General features: G+C 48.5%; 2 protein-coding genes across 5 annotated transcripts; both read left to right on the forward strand.

Annotated features, from left to right (window-relative positions):
• Positions 1–1,244: 1,244 nt before the first annotated feature.
• DDX51 (DEAD-box helicase 51) lies at positions 1,245–10,698 on the forward strand. 4 transcript variants are annotated; one of them, XM_085592984.1, is made up of 16 exons: positions 1,246–1,358; positions 1,579–1,961; positions 2,342–2,583; positions 2,686–2,836; positions 3,438–3,637; positions 3,954–4,025; positions 4,193–4,299; positions 4,806–4,914; positions 5,281–5,426; positions 6,099–6,291; positions 6,901–7,016; positions 7,115–7,231; positions 8,176–8,277; positions 8,534–8,597; positions 8,806–8,940; positions 9,735–10,698. In XM_085592984.1, the coding sequence occupies exons 1-16, from the start codon at positions 1,336–1,338 to the stop codon at positions 9,759–9,761; spliced, it is 2,187 nt and encodes a 728-aa protein (XP_085449110.1). In that variant the 5' UTR covers positions 1,246–1,335; the 3' UTR covers positions 9,762–10,698. The 4 variants fall into 4 exon arrangements, with proteins under 4 accessions (XP_085449108.1, XP_085449110.1, XP_021405560.3 ...); XM_021549885.3 differs by having other exon boundaries at positions 3,492–3,637; XM_085592982.1 differs by having other exon boundaries at positions 1,245–1,358; positions 8,806–10,698.
• Positions 10,699–10,963: 265 nt separating this feature from the next.
• On the forward strand, positions 10,964–16,623 carry LOC110481288 (glutathione S-transferase theta-1). The gene is made up of 5 exons (XM_021549821.3): positions 10,964–11,153; positions 13,861–13,948; positions 14,579–14,729; positions 15,685–15,861; positions 16,389–16,623. The coding sequence occupies exons 1-5, from the start codon at positions 11,042–11,044 to the stop codon at positions 16,584–16,586; spliced, it is 726 nt and encodes a 241-aa protein (XP_021405496.3). The 5' UTR covers positions 10,964–11,041; the 3' UTR covers positions 16,587–16,623.
• The last annotated feature ends 131 nt before the right edge of the window (positions 16,624–16,754 follow it).

Here is a 16,754-nt window from a genome sequence, read left to right on the forward strand (position 1 = left end):
GCTATGTGTGGCGTAGGCTTTGGCAGGTTGGGGATGGAGTTGGGCAATTGCTAACGTATCTGTTTCACTCTGATCCTAAAGTAAACAAAAGAAATGTTTTGGGTTTGCCTGTGTTTCTTAGACACAGTATTTCAAGCTATGGTGGTGGTGCCTGGGGCTGGTTCCTGACAGCACTCCAGTGATTTTTACCTTGCCTTAGGTAAGGCTGTAGGTGTATTCAGGGCTGCTTGTTGATCTGAAGTTGGTTTTTGGGTTGTGTCTGCAATTGCTGCAGTTCTTGGACCAGCCCTGTGCCTGCTGCTTCAGGGCAGCTTTCCTGTGAAGATGTGCTCACCTGTGTGTGGCCAAACGAGCAAGGAAGGAGTGCTTTTGCTCGCCGAGGGGAAATTACCCAAATTGCTACACTGTGGGTAATACATCGCTATTACTCGCATTGCTACACTGCCTGCTGCAGGCAGCAGGGAAGGCCCTCAGTGCCGCAGGAGCTGTGCAGGGGCCTGCAGACTGTGGGGAACTTCAGTGTGCTCTGCCAGCCTGTCCCTCGCTGTTGCTGAGCTGTGTCTGCACTGATGCTGTGCCAGCCTGTGCCGTGCACCTCACAGGTGCTGAGCTGTGTCTGCACTGATGCTGTGCCAGCCTGTCCCTCACAGGTGCTGAGCTGTGTTTGCACTGATGCTGTGCCAGCCTGTCCCTCACAGGTGCTGAGCTGTGCCAGGCTGTCCCTCGCGGGTACTGAGCTGTGTTTGCACTGATGCTGTGCCAGGCTGTCCCTTGCTGGTGCTGAGCTGTGCCAGGCTGTCCCTCGTGGGTACTGAGCTGTGTCTTGCACTGATGCTGCGCCAGGCTGTCCCTTGCTGGTGCTGAGCTGTGCCAGGCTGTCCCTCGTGGGTACTGAGCTGTGTCCAGCACTGATGCTGCGCCAGGCTGTCCCTCGCTGGTGCTGAGCTGTGTCTGCACTGATGCTGTGCCAGCCTGTGCTGTGCACCTCACAGGTGCTGAGCTGTGTTTGCACTGATGCTGCGCCAGCCAGTCCCTCGCTGTGCCCTTTCCCAGCCCGTCTCTTGCTGGAGCTGTGCCCTGTCCCAGGTGGTCCCTGGCGGGAATGTGCCCTGTCCTGCCCTCAAGCTGTGCCCGGTCCCTGGGGAGCCGTGCCCCGTCCCCCCGAGGCTCCCGGCGCCGCCGCTCCCGTTCCTCCCTCAGCGCTTTGCCGCGCTCCCCTCAGCGCCTCCCGCCCCTTCCGCCGCCGGCCGGCAGGGGGCGCGCCCGCCCGCGCCTGCCGAGGCTTCCCTGGCGGGGCGCGATGACGTCACCGCAGTGCGCCCGCGCGGCGTGGCCATGGCGCTGTTCTGCATCCGCAGGTGCGGCGGGCACGGCCCCGCTCCGCTCCCCTTCCCCGCTCCCCTTCCCCGCTCCCCTTCCCCGCTCCCCTTCCCCGCTCCCCTTCCCCGCTCCCCTTCCCCGCCCCCCTTCCCCGCCCCCCTTCCCCGCTCCCCTTCCCCGCTCCCCGCCCCGCTCCCACAGCCGGTGCTGTCCGGAGGTCTGTGCTCGTGCCTGAGGAGGTTTGTCCGCGTGTTGCAGGTACGGCGAGGAGGCCGGGCAGGAGGCGGAGGCGGAGGACCGGGCGCGGGTCCTGCTGCAGCGGCTGCAGCACCAGGCCAGGGCCCGGCAGCAGCAGAAGCAGCGAGAGGCGCCGTCCCAGGGAAGGGAAGGCCCGGGGGGCGCGGGGCTGAGCCCGGCGGGGCAGCCCGGAGAAGGAAAGGGAAAGGGAAAGAGGAAGAGGGAGAGGGAGAGTGAGGAGCAGCCCGGTGCGCATAGACAGAAGAAGCGAAAGACAAAACCGGAGCCGCGCAGCTCTTCGGAAGAAAGGGCTGGTACTGAGGAGGCAGCAGATGGCAGCAGCCGCACAGAGAAGAAAGCAAATAGAAGGAAATCGAAAGTGCAGCGAGAGAGGACTGAAGCAGGTGAGGATAAAGTGAGACTGTAGGATTTCAGTTCATTGTGGTTGACACTTTCCACAGAAAAGTGGACACGAGTTGCTCTTTGAGTACTTTGCCCAGTTTACCTGACTCTGTTTTCATCTCCTTAATATGCTCCCAATTTATTTTTTCAAGGGAAGGCCCTGTACTTTGAGAATCAGTTTAGTGTAAGGGGAGGAGGGAAGCACACCACATCACCTCAGTCTTGTTTCTATACCAACAAAAAATGTTTGACTTCTGCACTTGGGTTCAGGAGAAAAGAGCTTACAAGTTGTTGCTTAAGTCCTGTGTTGTAATGTTGCCAAATCCCTTTCCTGTGGCTGGCTCTGACCTGTAGTTCTGTGTTGCTGCTACCCAAATTCCAGATTCTGAAGAAGACATCAAACAACAGGACAACAGAAACAGCTTTAAAAACAAGTCTAATAAAAGGAGGAAAGCAGATGAGGAAACAGAAGGAGATGAAACAGAGAAGAAAGAGAGCAGTGAAAAAGCTGAGGGAAGTAAAACTACAGAGGAGGAGCTGCCCTTAGTAGCCTCAGGGGAAGGGGCAAATGCACCCTCCAGTATGATGATTCTTGGGGACTATGATGCAAAGCCAGTGCAGAAGGTAACTAGCTTGACTGAATTTTGGTTATGGATAGGAAAAGAATGCTTCTTAGAAGTTTATTTTACATATGGTGTTGTCATTTTCTCCTTTCCCTCACCTCAGGTCCAGCCCTTCTTGCCCCAGTGGCTTGCTGAGCCCAAGCGGGTGCAGAAACGCATCAGAGATAATCTGTGTCCAGTCAGAGACGTGCCAGGAATCCATCCCCAGCTCTTGAAAAAGCTGCAGAGGAATGGAATAGACTCCTTTTTTCCAGGTGCCTTGACAGTGCTTTTGTTTCTTCCTAAAGGGACTTGAAGAGTTCCTGCAGTCTGGTGCTGTATACTTTGTGTAGGTAGTGAAGTAAAATACAGGACAAAATGTAAGGCATGAAAGCAATTCTAGGAGATTTAACCCTTCTTTCTCAAAGCTTTGTCTGGGCTGAGTAAAAATCTGGTACCTACTTATGAGTGTAGCTTGGAGTAATGGCTCAGAGCTGCCCAAAGAGGGAGGTCTTACTTGTGTCCTCACACTTTTCCTCCTTATGCCAAGCTTGTGCTTTAGCTCCTTACTTTCCACTGTCTCTCCTACTGATCAGAGCTTTCTGGGAACTCATTTAGCTCATTAAAGCACTAGAAAAATATCCAAACAAAAAAAGAAATCTGTTTTCTGTTATTTTGCCAGTTTTGCCAACAAGTACAATAAATGCCAGTTCTTAAGTAAGAAGAAAGGCCAGCTGCATGCTGGACAAGAATAGGGAGTGACCTTAGTCCAGCTGAGCCTGGAGACTCAGGCTCTGTCAGAGGCTTGTCAGGGTTATGTTGGGAAGCCAGCATGCATTTTCTCATTTCAATAATGCTTTTATATAACACTTTCAGTTCTTGGTGAGCTGATGAAGCACACAGGTTGTGTTTATTTCTGGTTTTGCTCAGTCCAGGCAGAGGTGATTCCTGCCATTCTCCAGAGTGCAGCCAACGGGTACCTGCTGGGGCGGGGCGGGTACCGCCCCAAGGACATCTGTGTCTCTGCACCCACAGGCAGTGGGAAGACCCTGTCTTTTGTCATACCCATTGTACAGGTGAGTTCATGCTCAGGCATGTACCTCTAAGGAAATGCTGGCGTTGCTTTTGTTCATGCAAAACCTGAACTTAAATGCAGGTCGAAAAGCCAAGGGATTTGTGGACATAAGGCAGCAGATTTTCAGCTCAGAGCTGTCTGAGGGAGCTTCTTGTCAGCTTCCCACTCCTTTTCTCAGATAGCAGACACAGCATGAGGAGTTGGGAGGGTGGAGGGAGAAAAATGGAAGCATAAGACTGTGAGAATGTCAAGCCCATCTTTTCTCACTAGGTTAGGCCCTGTTCTGTCAGGGACTCACTTGGCCTTTATTTTGGCAGGTTCTGTTAGATCGAGTGGTCTGCCACGTACGAGCTCTGGTTGTTCTGCCCACCAAAGAGCTGGCACAACAGGTAAGTGGCTCCTCACCGAGTCTGAGCAGAGCTGGGCTGAGGGACAGGCTGGTGCAGGCAGTCCTTTGGCTGTTCTGTGGAGCAGGCTGAAGAGCTGCCAGCGGGTGTGATGCTGTTCATGTCATGGAAAGTGTTTCCTGCAGCTGACAAAGCCCATCTCTTTGCAGGTGAGTAAAGTGTTCAACATTTACACTGATGGAACAGGTCTGAAGGTCGTTTTGATTACTGGCCAGAAATCTTTTGCAAAGGAGCAGGAAATGCTTGTCGAGAAAAAGTAGGTTAAAAGGTAGTTTGACAAAGTTTATAGAGATTGCATGCTAATTAATGTTATTAAGGTGGGGTCAAGATATGGACTATTGCAGCACAGCATCATACTATCACGATTTTGGATAATGGGTTTATATGTGTGACTCTGGTGGTTCTGTCTTTGTCACAGTGTTTGTTACTACCCCTGTTTTGTGGTTGTAATGTTTTACTAGATTTTTGGGGTTCTTCACCAGCAAATGCTCAGAATACAAACATTTACCTTTTGTACATGGGTACATATGACTGTGTGGCATTGTGCTGCAAAATTTTTTTGAAGAACAATGAAGAGTGACATTTTCTGTTTAAAATAAGGCAGCACAGTGGAGACTGATGTTTGGCGTCCACCACCACCCCTGCATGCTCTCCAGCATCAAGTCCATATGTGAATTTTGTTATTCGTCAGTTACTTGAGTGTTAGGAAAACCTTCAGGCTGTGAGGAGAGACACTTACTGATGGGCTGCTTGTCCTTTCAGAGTGACAGGCTACTGCAGCCTGGCTGACATTGTGGTGGCCACACCAGGGAGGCTCACAGATCACATTAACCAGACCCCAGGCTTCAGCCTGACACAGCTTCGCTTCCTGGTGAGTCACCACTGCTCTCCCCTCTGAGTGCAGTGTCTGCTGCAGCAGTAATTCCTGCTTGCTTCTTGTGTGGAACATAAATACCTCTCTGTTGGAGCTGTTGTGTGGGCTTGTCTGCACTCCAGATTGTGGAGGGAGCAGTCACAAGATGAGATGTTTGATTCCAACTCGTGACACCCAAGCATCCACCCACTTCCCCTTCTCTCTTAGGCTCTTGCAAACTTGGAGTAAGGATGGGCAAGGAAAGCAATTCTGTTGACTAGAAGTTTCCATTACCTTACCTTCTGGCTCATTGGTTACAGATACAAATTAAAATAAAAGCTCCCAGTATTTAACAAGTGGTGGTTTTCATCCTTGTGAATTCAGGTCGTGGATGAAGCTGACCGTATGATTGATGACATGCACCAGAACTGTCTGAACCAAATTGTCAAAGCTGCATTCCAAGGAGAAAATTACTCTGGCTCCAACATGCTTTTTCAGAGGACCAAACCAGGGCCTTTAACAGCAGCCAGGTAAGTTGCAGGGTGCATTTCTTTGAAGTGGTAGTATGGACACCAGCACTTGGATGTCACTGCCCTGCTCCACTGTACACTGCCACACAGAGTCTCAAAGCTTGATTCCTCTGAGAAATATCTACCAAAATAAGGTAATGAACAGCTGATGCCAGAGAATGTCCTTCAGACTACATATTGTGTTCTCCAGGGTTTCCTTATGTAGACTAAAGGAGCAGCAAAAGAATGCACAAATATTGAAAATCTGTGATCCATTTGCACAGTAACTATAGTAATGCCTTCTGGCAAAGCTGAGTAATGGTTTTGGAGGAAAACTCTTGCAATTAACTGCAGCTGCTGTTTTTGTACAGCAATGGAAGAGATGTGTCAGAAACTGAGATTAATGGCCAAGGAAGGACATGACTAGAATGAGAACATGGTTAGTAACCAGGGTGCAGGGACTTGTGCAGGAGTAATGGATTGGGGTTGTGCACCTGACTGAGGGTGCTCATCAGTTCTGTCTGTGAACTCCACCATAAAACAAGGGTGGAAAAGAACCTACAGAAAAGGCCCAGGGCAGGAAAAGAGCATCAAAGAGTATTGACTGCTTCCTTTCCATCATGTAAAGGCACTTGGGGTGAAACTCCTCTGCCCCATCCTCAAAGCCCAGTTTCTGTGTGCTGTTTCTTTCAGTTCCAGCTCTCCTCAGATACCCTTACAGAAACTGCTGTTTTCAGCCACACTGACCCAGGACCCAGAGAAATTGCAGCAGCTGGATTTATTCCAGCCTCGTCTCTTCACATCTGTATATTCCGAGAAAAATAGAGATGGAACAGAAACTGAGCAAGATACTAATAATAAATACACACTCCCAGAGGGGCTATCGGTATGATGTGAATTCTTTTGAATAAGTTATACTTGAAGATTTGTTTAATTCTGGACTAATTATGGTTTTACCCTAAAATGAGTAGGTCTTCTTTGTGTTTCCTTGCAAAAGTGGCTTTGGGAGTATTTATGACCCAGAGAGCTGTACCTCTGCACATTTGTTTTCTCATTACTTAAGGTTCATTTGGTTAAGACTTGATTATTTTTTAAATTATTCTGTCTTCATGTAGAATTTAGCAGCAATGGGGGGGTGGAACTAGGAAGTCATAATGTAGTAGCACCTATTAATTGTCCATATGTCTAATATTAATTTCAAGACATGTATATACAGGCCAGCCTGTATGTAGGCAGGAGGGCAGTGCATGTTGTTACTTGCTGTGGAGGTGTAAGAGCATTAGAACAACTCAGGTCTCCTGTCTCCACTCGTGTTGAATCCTGCCAGCCTGTTTATTCTAAAGGGGGATGGCATTATGGGCTCTGGTTTTGGTGCTGTTAGTCAGCTATAAAACATTCAAGCCTGTGTAGGTCGTGGGCAGGTAGTGGGTTTCAGGGAAGATAGTCTTGGCAAGAAGTGATTTTTCACTCTGAACTCCTTCCCTGTTGACTGCAGCAATGTTACGTGCCTTGTGACCTGAATTCCAAGCCTTTGCTCCTCTTGTATTTCATGCTGAAAATGAATTTCACCCGTGTGTTGTGCTTCACCAACTCCAGGGAAGCCTCTCACAGGTAAACATGAATGAGATCATTCTCATACTGTCATGGGTATCTGTCAAGGGATCTTACAGAGCTAAAGAAGTGACAGCTTCTCTCTTGTTTACTTGCAGGTTGTTCCTGCTGGTTCAAGCCTTTGGTGGAATCCCGGTGGCAGAGTTTTCTTCTCGGTTAACTCCAAATGAGAGAAAGAGAACTATGAAGGAGTTTGAACAAGGAAAAATACAACTGTGAGCATCTTAAACTAGTCTTGTGTGTTTTCCAGCACAGGCTGTTTCCAGTGTAAAAAGCTAAACAGAACAAGGGACACAGTTGGGTCCAGGGTGGGACAGCTGGGACACAGACTTGGGGTCTTCGAAAACATGCAGGAGTTGTTGCAGAAGGGGTGTGAGACTTGGACATGTGACTTTGAATTATCCTTCCTGTAACTCAGCCTGTTCTAATCTAGCTGCAGACTCAATTTCTACATGTTGTTTTATAACAAGCAATAAATACAAATGCGTGTTCACAGAATTGCCCAAAACACACAGATTTGCAAATCTGGAGTTTAATGTTTGTGCTGAGCATCTGGTACTTGTCGGGTGGAAATGGATGTTGGTGCTTGAACCGTATTTAGTGTTACAACTTCCTAGTGAAGTAATCCCTGCTCAGACTGGCATACAGGTCTACTTCTACCCCTGTGTTTGATTTGCATTGTGGTTTTGGAAGCTATATGAGATTGTATCTGTGCAGTGTCTCTGAGGAAAAAGTAATAATTTATTTTCTAGGTGTTCTTTTTATCCAAACCTGGTATATAAATTCCTCCTTGACTACTGGAATTTCTTACATCTCTATTTGTGTGTTCTGTGCTTGTGTGGGATGTTCAGATTCCTTAGAGATTTGTATGAGCTGGGAGGTGTCTGGCATGCTTGGAGAAGCTGGAAACACCCAGTACCTTTTCATGCTCAGCAGAGGGTGACAAGCCTCTAGTGATGCTTGGAGGTCTGTGGCAGCTAATAAGGCCAGTGGTAACAAGAAGTGACTTGCAGTGCTGCTGCCAGGCCTAGAGGCAGAGGCTGACTGTCCAGTTTGAACAGAGATTAGCAAGAGTTGTGCTGTGTTCACTGGTATTTTATTTGTGTGTGTAGTGCCTGAGATGTTACCTGAAAATGACTATGTATACATTTGCAAACAGATTAATCAGCACAGATGCTACAGCCCGAGGGATTGATGTTAAAAGAGTGAATTATGTGATCAACTATGATGCACCACAGTTCATCAGGACATATGTTCATCGGTAAGACAACAGGAACAAGAGGAACATGTCTGAGCTTGGTTTATTTTGAAATATTTAGCAAAGGTGACATGCACTTAAAGGGGCTGTTAGCTTTTCTTTTTACTTTACTATGCAAATAGCTTTATAGCAAAAATTAAGCCTAGCATTGCTTGGAATCAGACTTCCTTAAAACTGGAAAATTTCAGCATCAGAATCTTGGAGTTGATAATGGCAGTGACTATGGGGCTAAACTGACTTTAAACTACTTTGCTTTCAGAGTTGGAAGAACAGCTCGTGCAGGAGAAGCAGGTGTTGCTTTCAGCTTGGTCCTTAGAATTCAGGTATGTTTTTGATGTGGGATCCTTTTGATAAGGATGCATGCAGGGGCATAAAGATCATAAAGTTCATACTACTTCCCATCTTTTCCAGTCAGCTGAGCTTTGTGCTTGGAAACTTCAGTTATTTCCTGACTGAGCAGCTTGTTCCCAAATGTGCTTTTTGTGGCTGATAGGCAGGGGGTGTCTGATCTCCAGGGTCTATTTTGTGCAGGAGCGGCGGTTCCTGCGGATGCTGAGGGATGCTGGCATCCGGGATATAAAGAAACACCCAGTGAAGGGCAACTCATTGAAGCCATTGGTGCAGCAATATGAGGGAGCTCTGTGTAAGCTTGAGAAGACAGTCAAGGTAACTGAAATGGGGAAGAAAATAAACTGCAAGTTTATTTTTATTATTTTTTTACTGCAACTCATGCTCAACACAAGTATTAGAGTCCAGGAGCCTTTCCTTCATCTGAAATAGTACCAATTCAGCATTGGTGAAGGCAGCATTGGTGGGTGCATCGTTATGGAATACTCAGAAAGGGTGGGGAGGGGAGAAAGGTTTGGGCAGCATTCCTGGAGGGGTTTAAAAGATGTGTAGATGTTGCACTTGGGGACGTGATTTAGTGGTAGGTTTGGCAGTGCCAGGTAAATGGGTGGATTCAATGGTTGTAAGAGTCTTTTTCAACCAAAACAATTCTGGGTTTTGGTGGGTTTTTTCTATTCTGCTCTTCTGTTTACCTCTGTAGCTGGGATTTTGACAGCTACCCAGAGAACTGCAAGCAAAATTTAGAGATTAAACCTTTTGTCATTACAGAGTTTAAGACTGTAATGTACAGCTATCTGCAGGCCCTTTTTTATACACCAGTGTGAAGTTGAGAACTTTGAGACAAAAGCAGGGTAGCATTTACCTTGCCAGATGGTGGACTAGGGATCCTTAATAGACTGTGCTGCATGATTTGGGAAGTGTTCTGCTGTCTAATCTGAGAACTCATAAATACTTGGCCCTGAAAAATGATGATTTTGAGTTGTAGACTAGGAATGTTTGAGTACTGGGACAGAAAGGATTATTAAATTGTCCTCTTCCTCCCTGAAGTCCCTTCTGTGTGACTCTGAGACAGGGGCATCTTCAGTCACCTTGTCAACTTTAATTTTGAACAGAGCGAGCGAGCGCAGAAACGAGCCTGAGCGAGTGGAAGCTGAGCTGCTGAGGTGGCACTGGAGCTGCTGCGTGGGACAGGCCATGGGCTGTTCCCAGCACTGAGTCATGGTTCCTCAGGTTTATCATATCTGAAGTCTGCTATTGGAGGCCTTATTCCTCTTTCAAGGATGCTGTGAACAGAGTTTAGTTACTGGCTTAAAAAAAAAAAAAGATAAATTTTGAGATACAGGTTGTCTTGAAGAGGACTTTGCATTGTATCCTGTTGGCATATGCAGAATTACCACTAGCTCCTGAGCGTGGCCTGATGGAACTGCTGTCCTCCAGTGCTGAGGGCTGGGCCCTCACTCCTGCCCTGGGACAATGGTTCTGTCTGTCTGCAGATGCATAAACACCTGTGCAGTGCCTAAAGCAGAAATGTGTTCGAAGAACTGCTCTAGGCTGCAGTGAGTCCAACTTTTTAGTAAATTTTAAATAAATATTATATATTTTTTTAAACCACTGGCTAATAAAGATTCCTGGGCTCAGGATTTGGACTTTATGATCTTTGTGACTCCCTTCCAGCTCACGGTATTTTATGATTAGGGATGAAGATACTGTTAAAAGGACTTTTCACTGTTACAGTCCTGTGCCCTTCCTTTTCTTGCCTATGTTCTGTACCAGAGGTAACAGCAGCTATTATTAAGTGTAGATTGATGTTAATGCAGACTGAAATGTCTGATGTCTAATACGAATGTCCTGGAGCCAGCTGGTGTCACTGCACACCATGAGTGTGTATTTGGCACATGCCATGGTATTTTTAGCTGCCCTGGCAGAAGGCTTAGAGCTGCCATGTAACTCTGGCCTGCAACTACTCTCTAAGGGTTGCTTTTCCTCCAGTAGGAATGGCTCCAGGTCTGGCTTACTGTTTTGCAAAGCAAAAAAATTGTACACCAGCATTAGCAGTAAATTATTGACAACTGGCAATCTTGAAGAAAGTTGTTTTTCCATGGCTCGGGTTTCTGGGCTGCTGCTGCAGTCGCAGGAATGGAAACTTGTGCAAGAGCTGTGAGCTCCCGGGGGCAGAAGCAGCATCCGCCTCTCCGTGCCCTCAGCGGGGCTGTGGTTTCTTTATCACTGAGGGCAGCCACTACCAGCCGATATGCCAGGTGGCAGAGCCAGCTGAGACTTTGCCCGCAGCCATCGGCGCTGTCCCCCGAGTCCGGCAGCGCGCTGCCGCTCCGCCCGCCCGGGGCGGGACCGCCGCTGCGGGCACCGGGCGGGTTTAACAGCACCGGGAGCGGCCGGCGGCGGCAGCGACAGCGGCGGGATGGGGCTGGAGCTGTACCTCGACCTGCTCTCGCAGCCCTGCCGGGCGCTCTACATCTTCGCCCGGAGCAACAAGATCCCGTTCGAGTTCAAGCGGGTGCAGCTGGCCAAGGGTGAGCGGGGCCGGGGGGCGGCGGGGCCACCCCGGTGTCGCTCCGGGCGGTGCCAGCCCCGGGCTTTGCGGCTGCTCCCTTCGCCCCTCCCGGGGGATGCTCGGTTCCAGCCCGCGGTGAAGCAGCAGGGCTACTCACCGTCCCCATCAGTGTGCGGTGTTGTGAGAGGGTGCGGTGACCCTCCTGCTGCAGAGGGTTCCTGGTGCCTACGCGAAAACTATACCTAATTCTCCAATGCAATCCTGTAGTTTAAGTACTGATTTCAGTGCCTCTGCGCCTCTGTTGCAAACAAGACTCTCTCTGCCAAGGCATGTGATTTATTTGAAATCGGCCCCACCCAGCAGAAAATGGGTCTGAAAAACAAGAGTCACTTTTCTGAGAAGCGCTCAGGATGTACCAGATCTGAGGCATTCCCCATTTAGATGGGAAACAAAAAGCTCCAGAGATGGGACATTCACGTGTGGGTGAGGACAGCGAGGAGTGTGGTTCTCATCCAGGAGTTCAACTTAGAAAACTTTGTGCTCTGGTAAGCAGCAGCAGCTGCTGAGAGCAGCCCTTCTCTTGGCAGGGGCCAGCCCCCTTGGGAGGCTCGTGCTGCACCAGCCTGCCGAGCTGTCCCCATGTGTAGCTAGGGCAGGGGTAGGGCTGCCCCTTTTGGGGTTCCATTGGGTCGAGTGCTTTGTGGTCTGGTTATTCTGGGAGGGTTGAGGACCAGCTTGTGAAGGCTGTGGAGCGAGACAGTGCAGCTGGCAGTAATCTGAACACTGAGAAATGAAGGGAGATGGTTTAGTTGGGTTAAAACCAACTGATAACTGGTAGGAGCCTGTCAAAAGGTGTTTTTTCACCAAAGGAGGCCCAAAGATCTGTATCTTCTCTCTTTCTAATTGAAGCTGGTAAAACCTATCCCTTCAATCTCTCCAGATATCTGATGGATTTGGAATTAAGGTAATGCATCGGGCATGAAAAGGCCTCAGTAAGTAATGCTTAAAAACAATGAAAGATGAGAAGGCTCCTGGAGCTGAAATTGAGGAAGGAACAAAAGAGACTCCAACTTGAGAGGAACCTCAGACATGTTGTGGTTGAGTCTTTGGGTGTTCCCCTGCACCTGAGCCTTGTGTTGGTTGTACCTTACTGTGGCATTCTTCCTACTTGTCTCATTGCTAAAATTTTTGCAGTTGTTTGTAGCTGAGGGCTGGCTCATCTTGTGTCCTTCCCCTTCTTTCCCAATAAATTAATTGTTGTGGTGAGACACTGGAGCAAAGGAGAGGAGACTTGCAAGGAATGAGAGCACCAAAGAAAATGGAACAACTGAAGTGCAAGGATAGGGGAAGTGAGAGGAAGGAAAGGGAATTAAATCACAGATTTCCAATGCTCTGTGTCACTTGGCAGCAGTGCCTGCTTTTGGCCTGTGGATTTCAGATGGGTGATTTGGGTGCATCTCATCCCATTCCTGCAGAGTGTGCACCTCTCGTGCCATGGGGAAGCTCTGCAGGTGCCTGCACTGGGTGCCACAGTGGGGGAGGCCTCCCTGCACTGGTACCTGACACTGTACAGTTTGTAAGGACAAGGTGAGGGAACTGATACTCAGAATCGAGCTCGTGGCTTAAATGGGATGCCCCAGAAAAGCTCTTAGCCCCCAGTAGGGCAGGTGTCAATGAAAGGGGTAGAAAGAGTGAGAATGGATAGGGATCACCTGGCATTCAAAGGACACCTGAGCACCTGGAATCTGCACACATCTTTTTGAGAGGGGTAGGGGAGATGGGCTGTGAGCCAAGTGACAGGGGAATAGTCACAAATCAGGTTTGTCAAGTACAGAAAAGCTAAATTTGCTTCCAGAGCATCTCCTCTGGCACACAGGTTCTCAGATGGCTCACACAGCAGGATGGGCACAAGGTTAGTTACACATTAGAGAGGCTTGGATACCCAGGCAGCCACGTGTGGCTGAGGTGAGTGGAAGGAAAAGGCTGTCACAAACAAGTGACATAAAACAAGGCTTCTGAGACTGCTTTCAGACAGAATGGAGTACACTGAGACCTCAGATGAACAAGGCACTTTCTCCAGTCAGGTTCACTCCACCTACATTCTGGGGAGGACCTACAAGATAGCTTAAAAACAACCTCAAATCCATATTTGCTCTTACAAAAGATTGAAAGATGCACAGGAGCTAATTGAAATTTCATCTGTAATGAAGTACCCATGGCTTTATATGGAATCACAAGAATTTATTTTCATTCATGGACTTTAGAAAGGGTAGTTGAATATAAATTACATTATCTTCCAAAAAATGGTATCTGTTTTCTCACTGTCCTCCCTTCCTTGGAGAAAAGGGTTTGTGAGACCCCTTTCCTCCAAGGTGCCTGGTGCTCCCTCTGGGTTTGTACAGGTCAGGTACCTCCAGGCACCAACTTGGAGAGGATAGAGCCCCAAGCTGTCAAGTGCTGTTGGTATGAAAGGACTCCTAACCATCCTGCCCTTGGTTGAGAGGTGGGTCTGGTATGCAGGCAAGAAGCAAGTGAGCTGATACCACAGGGCTGGCCCCCTACCCACTCTGCAGCACTTATTCATTGCTTATAAACTTCATACAAGACTCAATTTTTAAAATCCAAACCAGAAACTTGAAGCTAGATGGTCCCCACAAACTCCTCAGGTGTTTTCAAAGAGGTCCTGAGTATCCCTGCCAAGTAAAACTTCTCATTTCCCTCCTCAGGGCAGCACAAGACAGAGGAGTTCCGGAAGGTGAATGTCCTGATGAAGGTGCCTGCACTGAGGGATGGCTCCTTCACTTTAGCAGAGAGGTGAGGCTCAAATAAGTTCAATCCCCTGCTGCAGTGTTGTTTATCTCAATGCTTGGATTCTGCCAGTGTACTGCTGGGACTCCAGTCCAGGCAGGTTTTTGTTTCCTTCCTGTCCTGTGTTCCACTTGTACATAACAAACCTGTTTTTCAAGAAGCTGTCTCATGTAAGCAACTTGAACAGCATTAATATTAGAAAAAGCTGCTGCTTCGAGCTACTTTGCTCCTTTGTAGGCAGTGTTTCTGAGCTTAAATACCTGTTCAGGTGTGCTGCTCTCTGCCTGCAGCTGGAGGCTGTAGGCCAGTGCAGGAAATCTGACATAAAGCACCCACTGCTGGATGGCCAGGCAACATGAAGCTCAGATTTAGTATCAACTCATTCTGCAGCTTCTATTTGCTCAAAACTGTACCTGCAGACCACACCTGTCTTGCTGGGCAATTACTCATATTAGAGATTGTGGTCCACGGGCAGCAGCACAAACTCTGTCCTGTGCTGTGCCCTGCTGCATTTCCACCTGACTCCCATGAGGTTTGTGTAGCTGCTTGTCCAGCAGTGCAAAATCTGGGGAGGCAAAGAAAAGATGAGGTGCTTTCATCTCACATGATCAGCTCTCTGTCTTGCTCTCTGGGCAGCATTGCAATCCTCCTGTACCTGGTCCAGAAATTCAAGACTCCTGATCACTGGTACCCATCTGACCTGCAGAAAAGGGCTCGGGTTGATGAGTACCTGTCCTGGCAGCATGTCAACATCCGTGCGAAGGGGAGCAAGTTGTTCTTAAGCAAGGTAAAACCATTATATAGCAAAAGTGAGGTGCTAAGGATGTAGCCTGCCTGTCTGCAGGGCCTTTCTCAGCAACTGTACAAGCCAAGTGAGAGACAGGAACAAAGCTGACTTGGCTGCTGAAGCCAGCCTAACTGAGGTAGCCTGGATCCCTCATGCTGCGGCCAAAGGTCCAGAGCAGCTCCCCCCAGACACAGCTCAGTGCTGGCTGCCCAGCCCCATGGAAGGAAACAATCTCCCTCTGGAAAACAAAACACAGATGATACAGTCTTCCCTTTGATGCCTCAGGTGTTAGCTTTTCTATTTTTCACATTCTGTGCTGCTTTAGTGGGTGGGTCTGGGCTTCATATTAGAGGATGGTGAACTCCCTGCACAGAGCAGGGAGACAAAACAATTCCTTCTCTAGCTGAGGACCAAGGACAAATTATCCAAATCTCAGGCCCAAGAGCACAAACAACATGGGCTGGAGAGAGAAAAACAAGAAGGATGTGACTTCATAACCTAAAGCTGGAATTGTATATTTAACTCCAATATGCAAATGGACCAGAACTTATCAAAGTGAGAGACTCCATGAGTGGTCATGCATTTTGTGACCATTTTGGTTCATCTTGGGTGCAGCCCTGGCTGGGCTCTTGTGCAGCCCAAGGTGGATCCATTGAGGAGATCCTTTTAATAAATCCCTGCTTTATTCTTTAGCTCCATCTAGTCTCTGTTCTAGGTCAGCCCTCACAAGGCATCACTTTGAGAGGAGACTCTTGTGGCTGAATTTTCAGATTTCTAGGCAAGGAGAGGCAGGAAGTAATAACTGACACTAATGTTAACCTGGCAAGGTTGATGAGCAGCTCTGGTTGTTCTCATGCATGGCTGGTGAGGGATCCTCAGAAGGTGGCAATAAGAGTGTGATGACTAGATTTGGAAGGAAACACATCTAATCCAAGTTGTTTCTTCTCCCTGCCAGGTGCTGCTGCCTCTCATCACAGGCCAGCCACTTCCTCCAGAGAAACTGGAGTTTCTTACTGAGGAGCTGAATGTTGTCCTGAAGCAGTTTGAGGAAAAGTTCTTGCAGGACAAGCCCTTCATCGCAGGCAGCGAGGTCTCCCTGGCAGACCTCGTAGCACTGGTGGAGCTCATGCAGGTGAGCATCAACCCCAGCACTGCTGGACATGTGAGCTGGGCTGTGGACAGGCCAGCCACGGGGGGCTGCTGCACCCCCACCTCTGTAATGGCAGACCTTCCCTGGGGTTAAGTCTTGCTCCTTTTTGCCTTTGATGACAACTAAGTTTACCGGGAAAAATCTACTTTGATGAAACAGTTCTTTCCGTAGAAATATGGATAGAATTGATCGGGAAAGAAAGATAAATTACCAACTAGGCAGGAAAGTACAGAGATTTGGAAGAGCTGTGTTGGTGTGCATGATTTCCATGTTGAGTTAGACCATTCTTGGGTTAGCCATGGCAGAGCTCTTTGCTGCACATCCCAAGGGACAGCAGCTGCTGAGGGTGTCACCACTTTGCCTCCTATGACCCGAGAGCCAGAGATGAGCTCCACCCAACATCACGACTGTCTGCTGCCTCGAGCCAGCAGCATATCCACTTTGATTTGGTGCCATCCCTGGCAAATGCCCTGTCTGCCTCACTCCCCGTGCTGTGTGTGTCCCTGCAGCCCGTGTGTGCTGGGTACAACCTCTTTGAGGAGAGGCCGAAGTTGGCGGAGTGGCGCAGGCGGGTGGAAGAAGCTGTGGGGAAGAAGCTCTTCCAGGAAGCCCACGAGGAGATCATGAATGTTAAGAACTTGACTGCTGACCATTTCGCACCTGAGTTGATCGAGAATTTCAAGCAGCAGCTCCTAAAGCAGAATTAGAGGGTTATGCTCCAATAAAATGGATTATTTTTCTGAAGGCTTATTGTAGTCTTTCAGCATTTCTTCTAAAAATCATAAACACCATTCCACAAAATGTGCTTTCCTTCATTCACAGCCTTTCTGCAATTTAGAAGGGAAGAAAAATGCATCTTACACTGCCATGAGCAG

The sequence above is a fragment of the Lonchura striata genome, chromosome 15 (assembly GCF_050655825.1).
Source record: "Lonchura striata isolate lonStrDom1 chromosome 15, ASM5065582v1, whole genome shotgun sequence".
NCBI lineage: Eukaryota > Metazoa > Chordata > Aves > Passeriformes > Estrildidae > Lonchura > Lonchura striata.

What these genes read in the sequence shown, in the direction of transcription:
- DDX51 (XM_085592982.1), top strand. Translation starts at nt 1,336, where the DNA reads ATGGCGCTGTTCTGCATCCGCAG. An exon ending in AATAGACTCCTTTTTTCCAG is followed by an intron (nt 2,837 to 3,437) that starts GTGCCTTGACAG and finishes TAACACTTTCAG; the next exon opens with TTCTTGGTGAGCTGATGAAG. An exon ending in CACTCCCAGAGGGGCTATCG is followed by an intron (nt 6,292 to 6,900) that starts GTATGATGTGAA and finishes TGTTGACTGCAG; the next exon opens with CAATGTTACGTGCCTTGTGA.
- LOC110481288 (XM_021549821.3), top strand. Translation starts at nt 11,042, where the DNA reads ATGGGGCTGGAGCTGTACCTCGACCTGCTCTCGCAGCCCTGCCGGGCG. An exon ending in GCGGGTGCAGCTGGCCAAGG is followed by an intron (nt 11,154 to 13,860) that starts GTGAGCGGGGCC and finishes TTCCCTCCTCAG; the next exon opens with GGCAGCACAAGACAGAGGAG. An exon ending in GCAAGTTGTTCTTAAGCAAG is followed by an intron (nt 14,730 to 15,684) that starts GTAAAACCATTA and finishes TCTCCCTGCCAG; the next exon opens with GTGCTGCTGCCTCTCATCAC.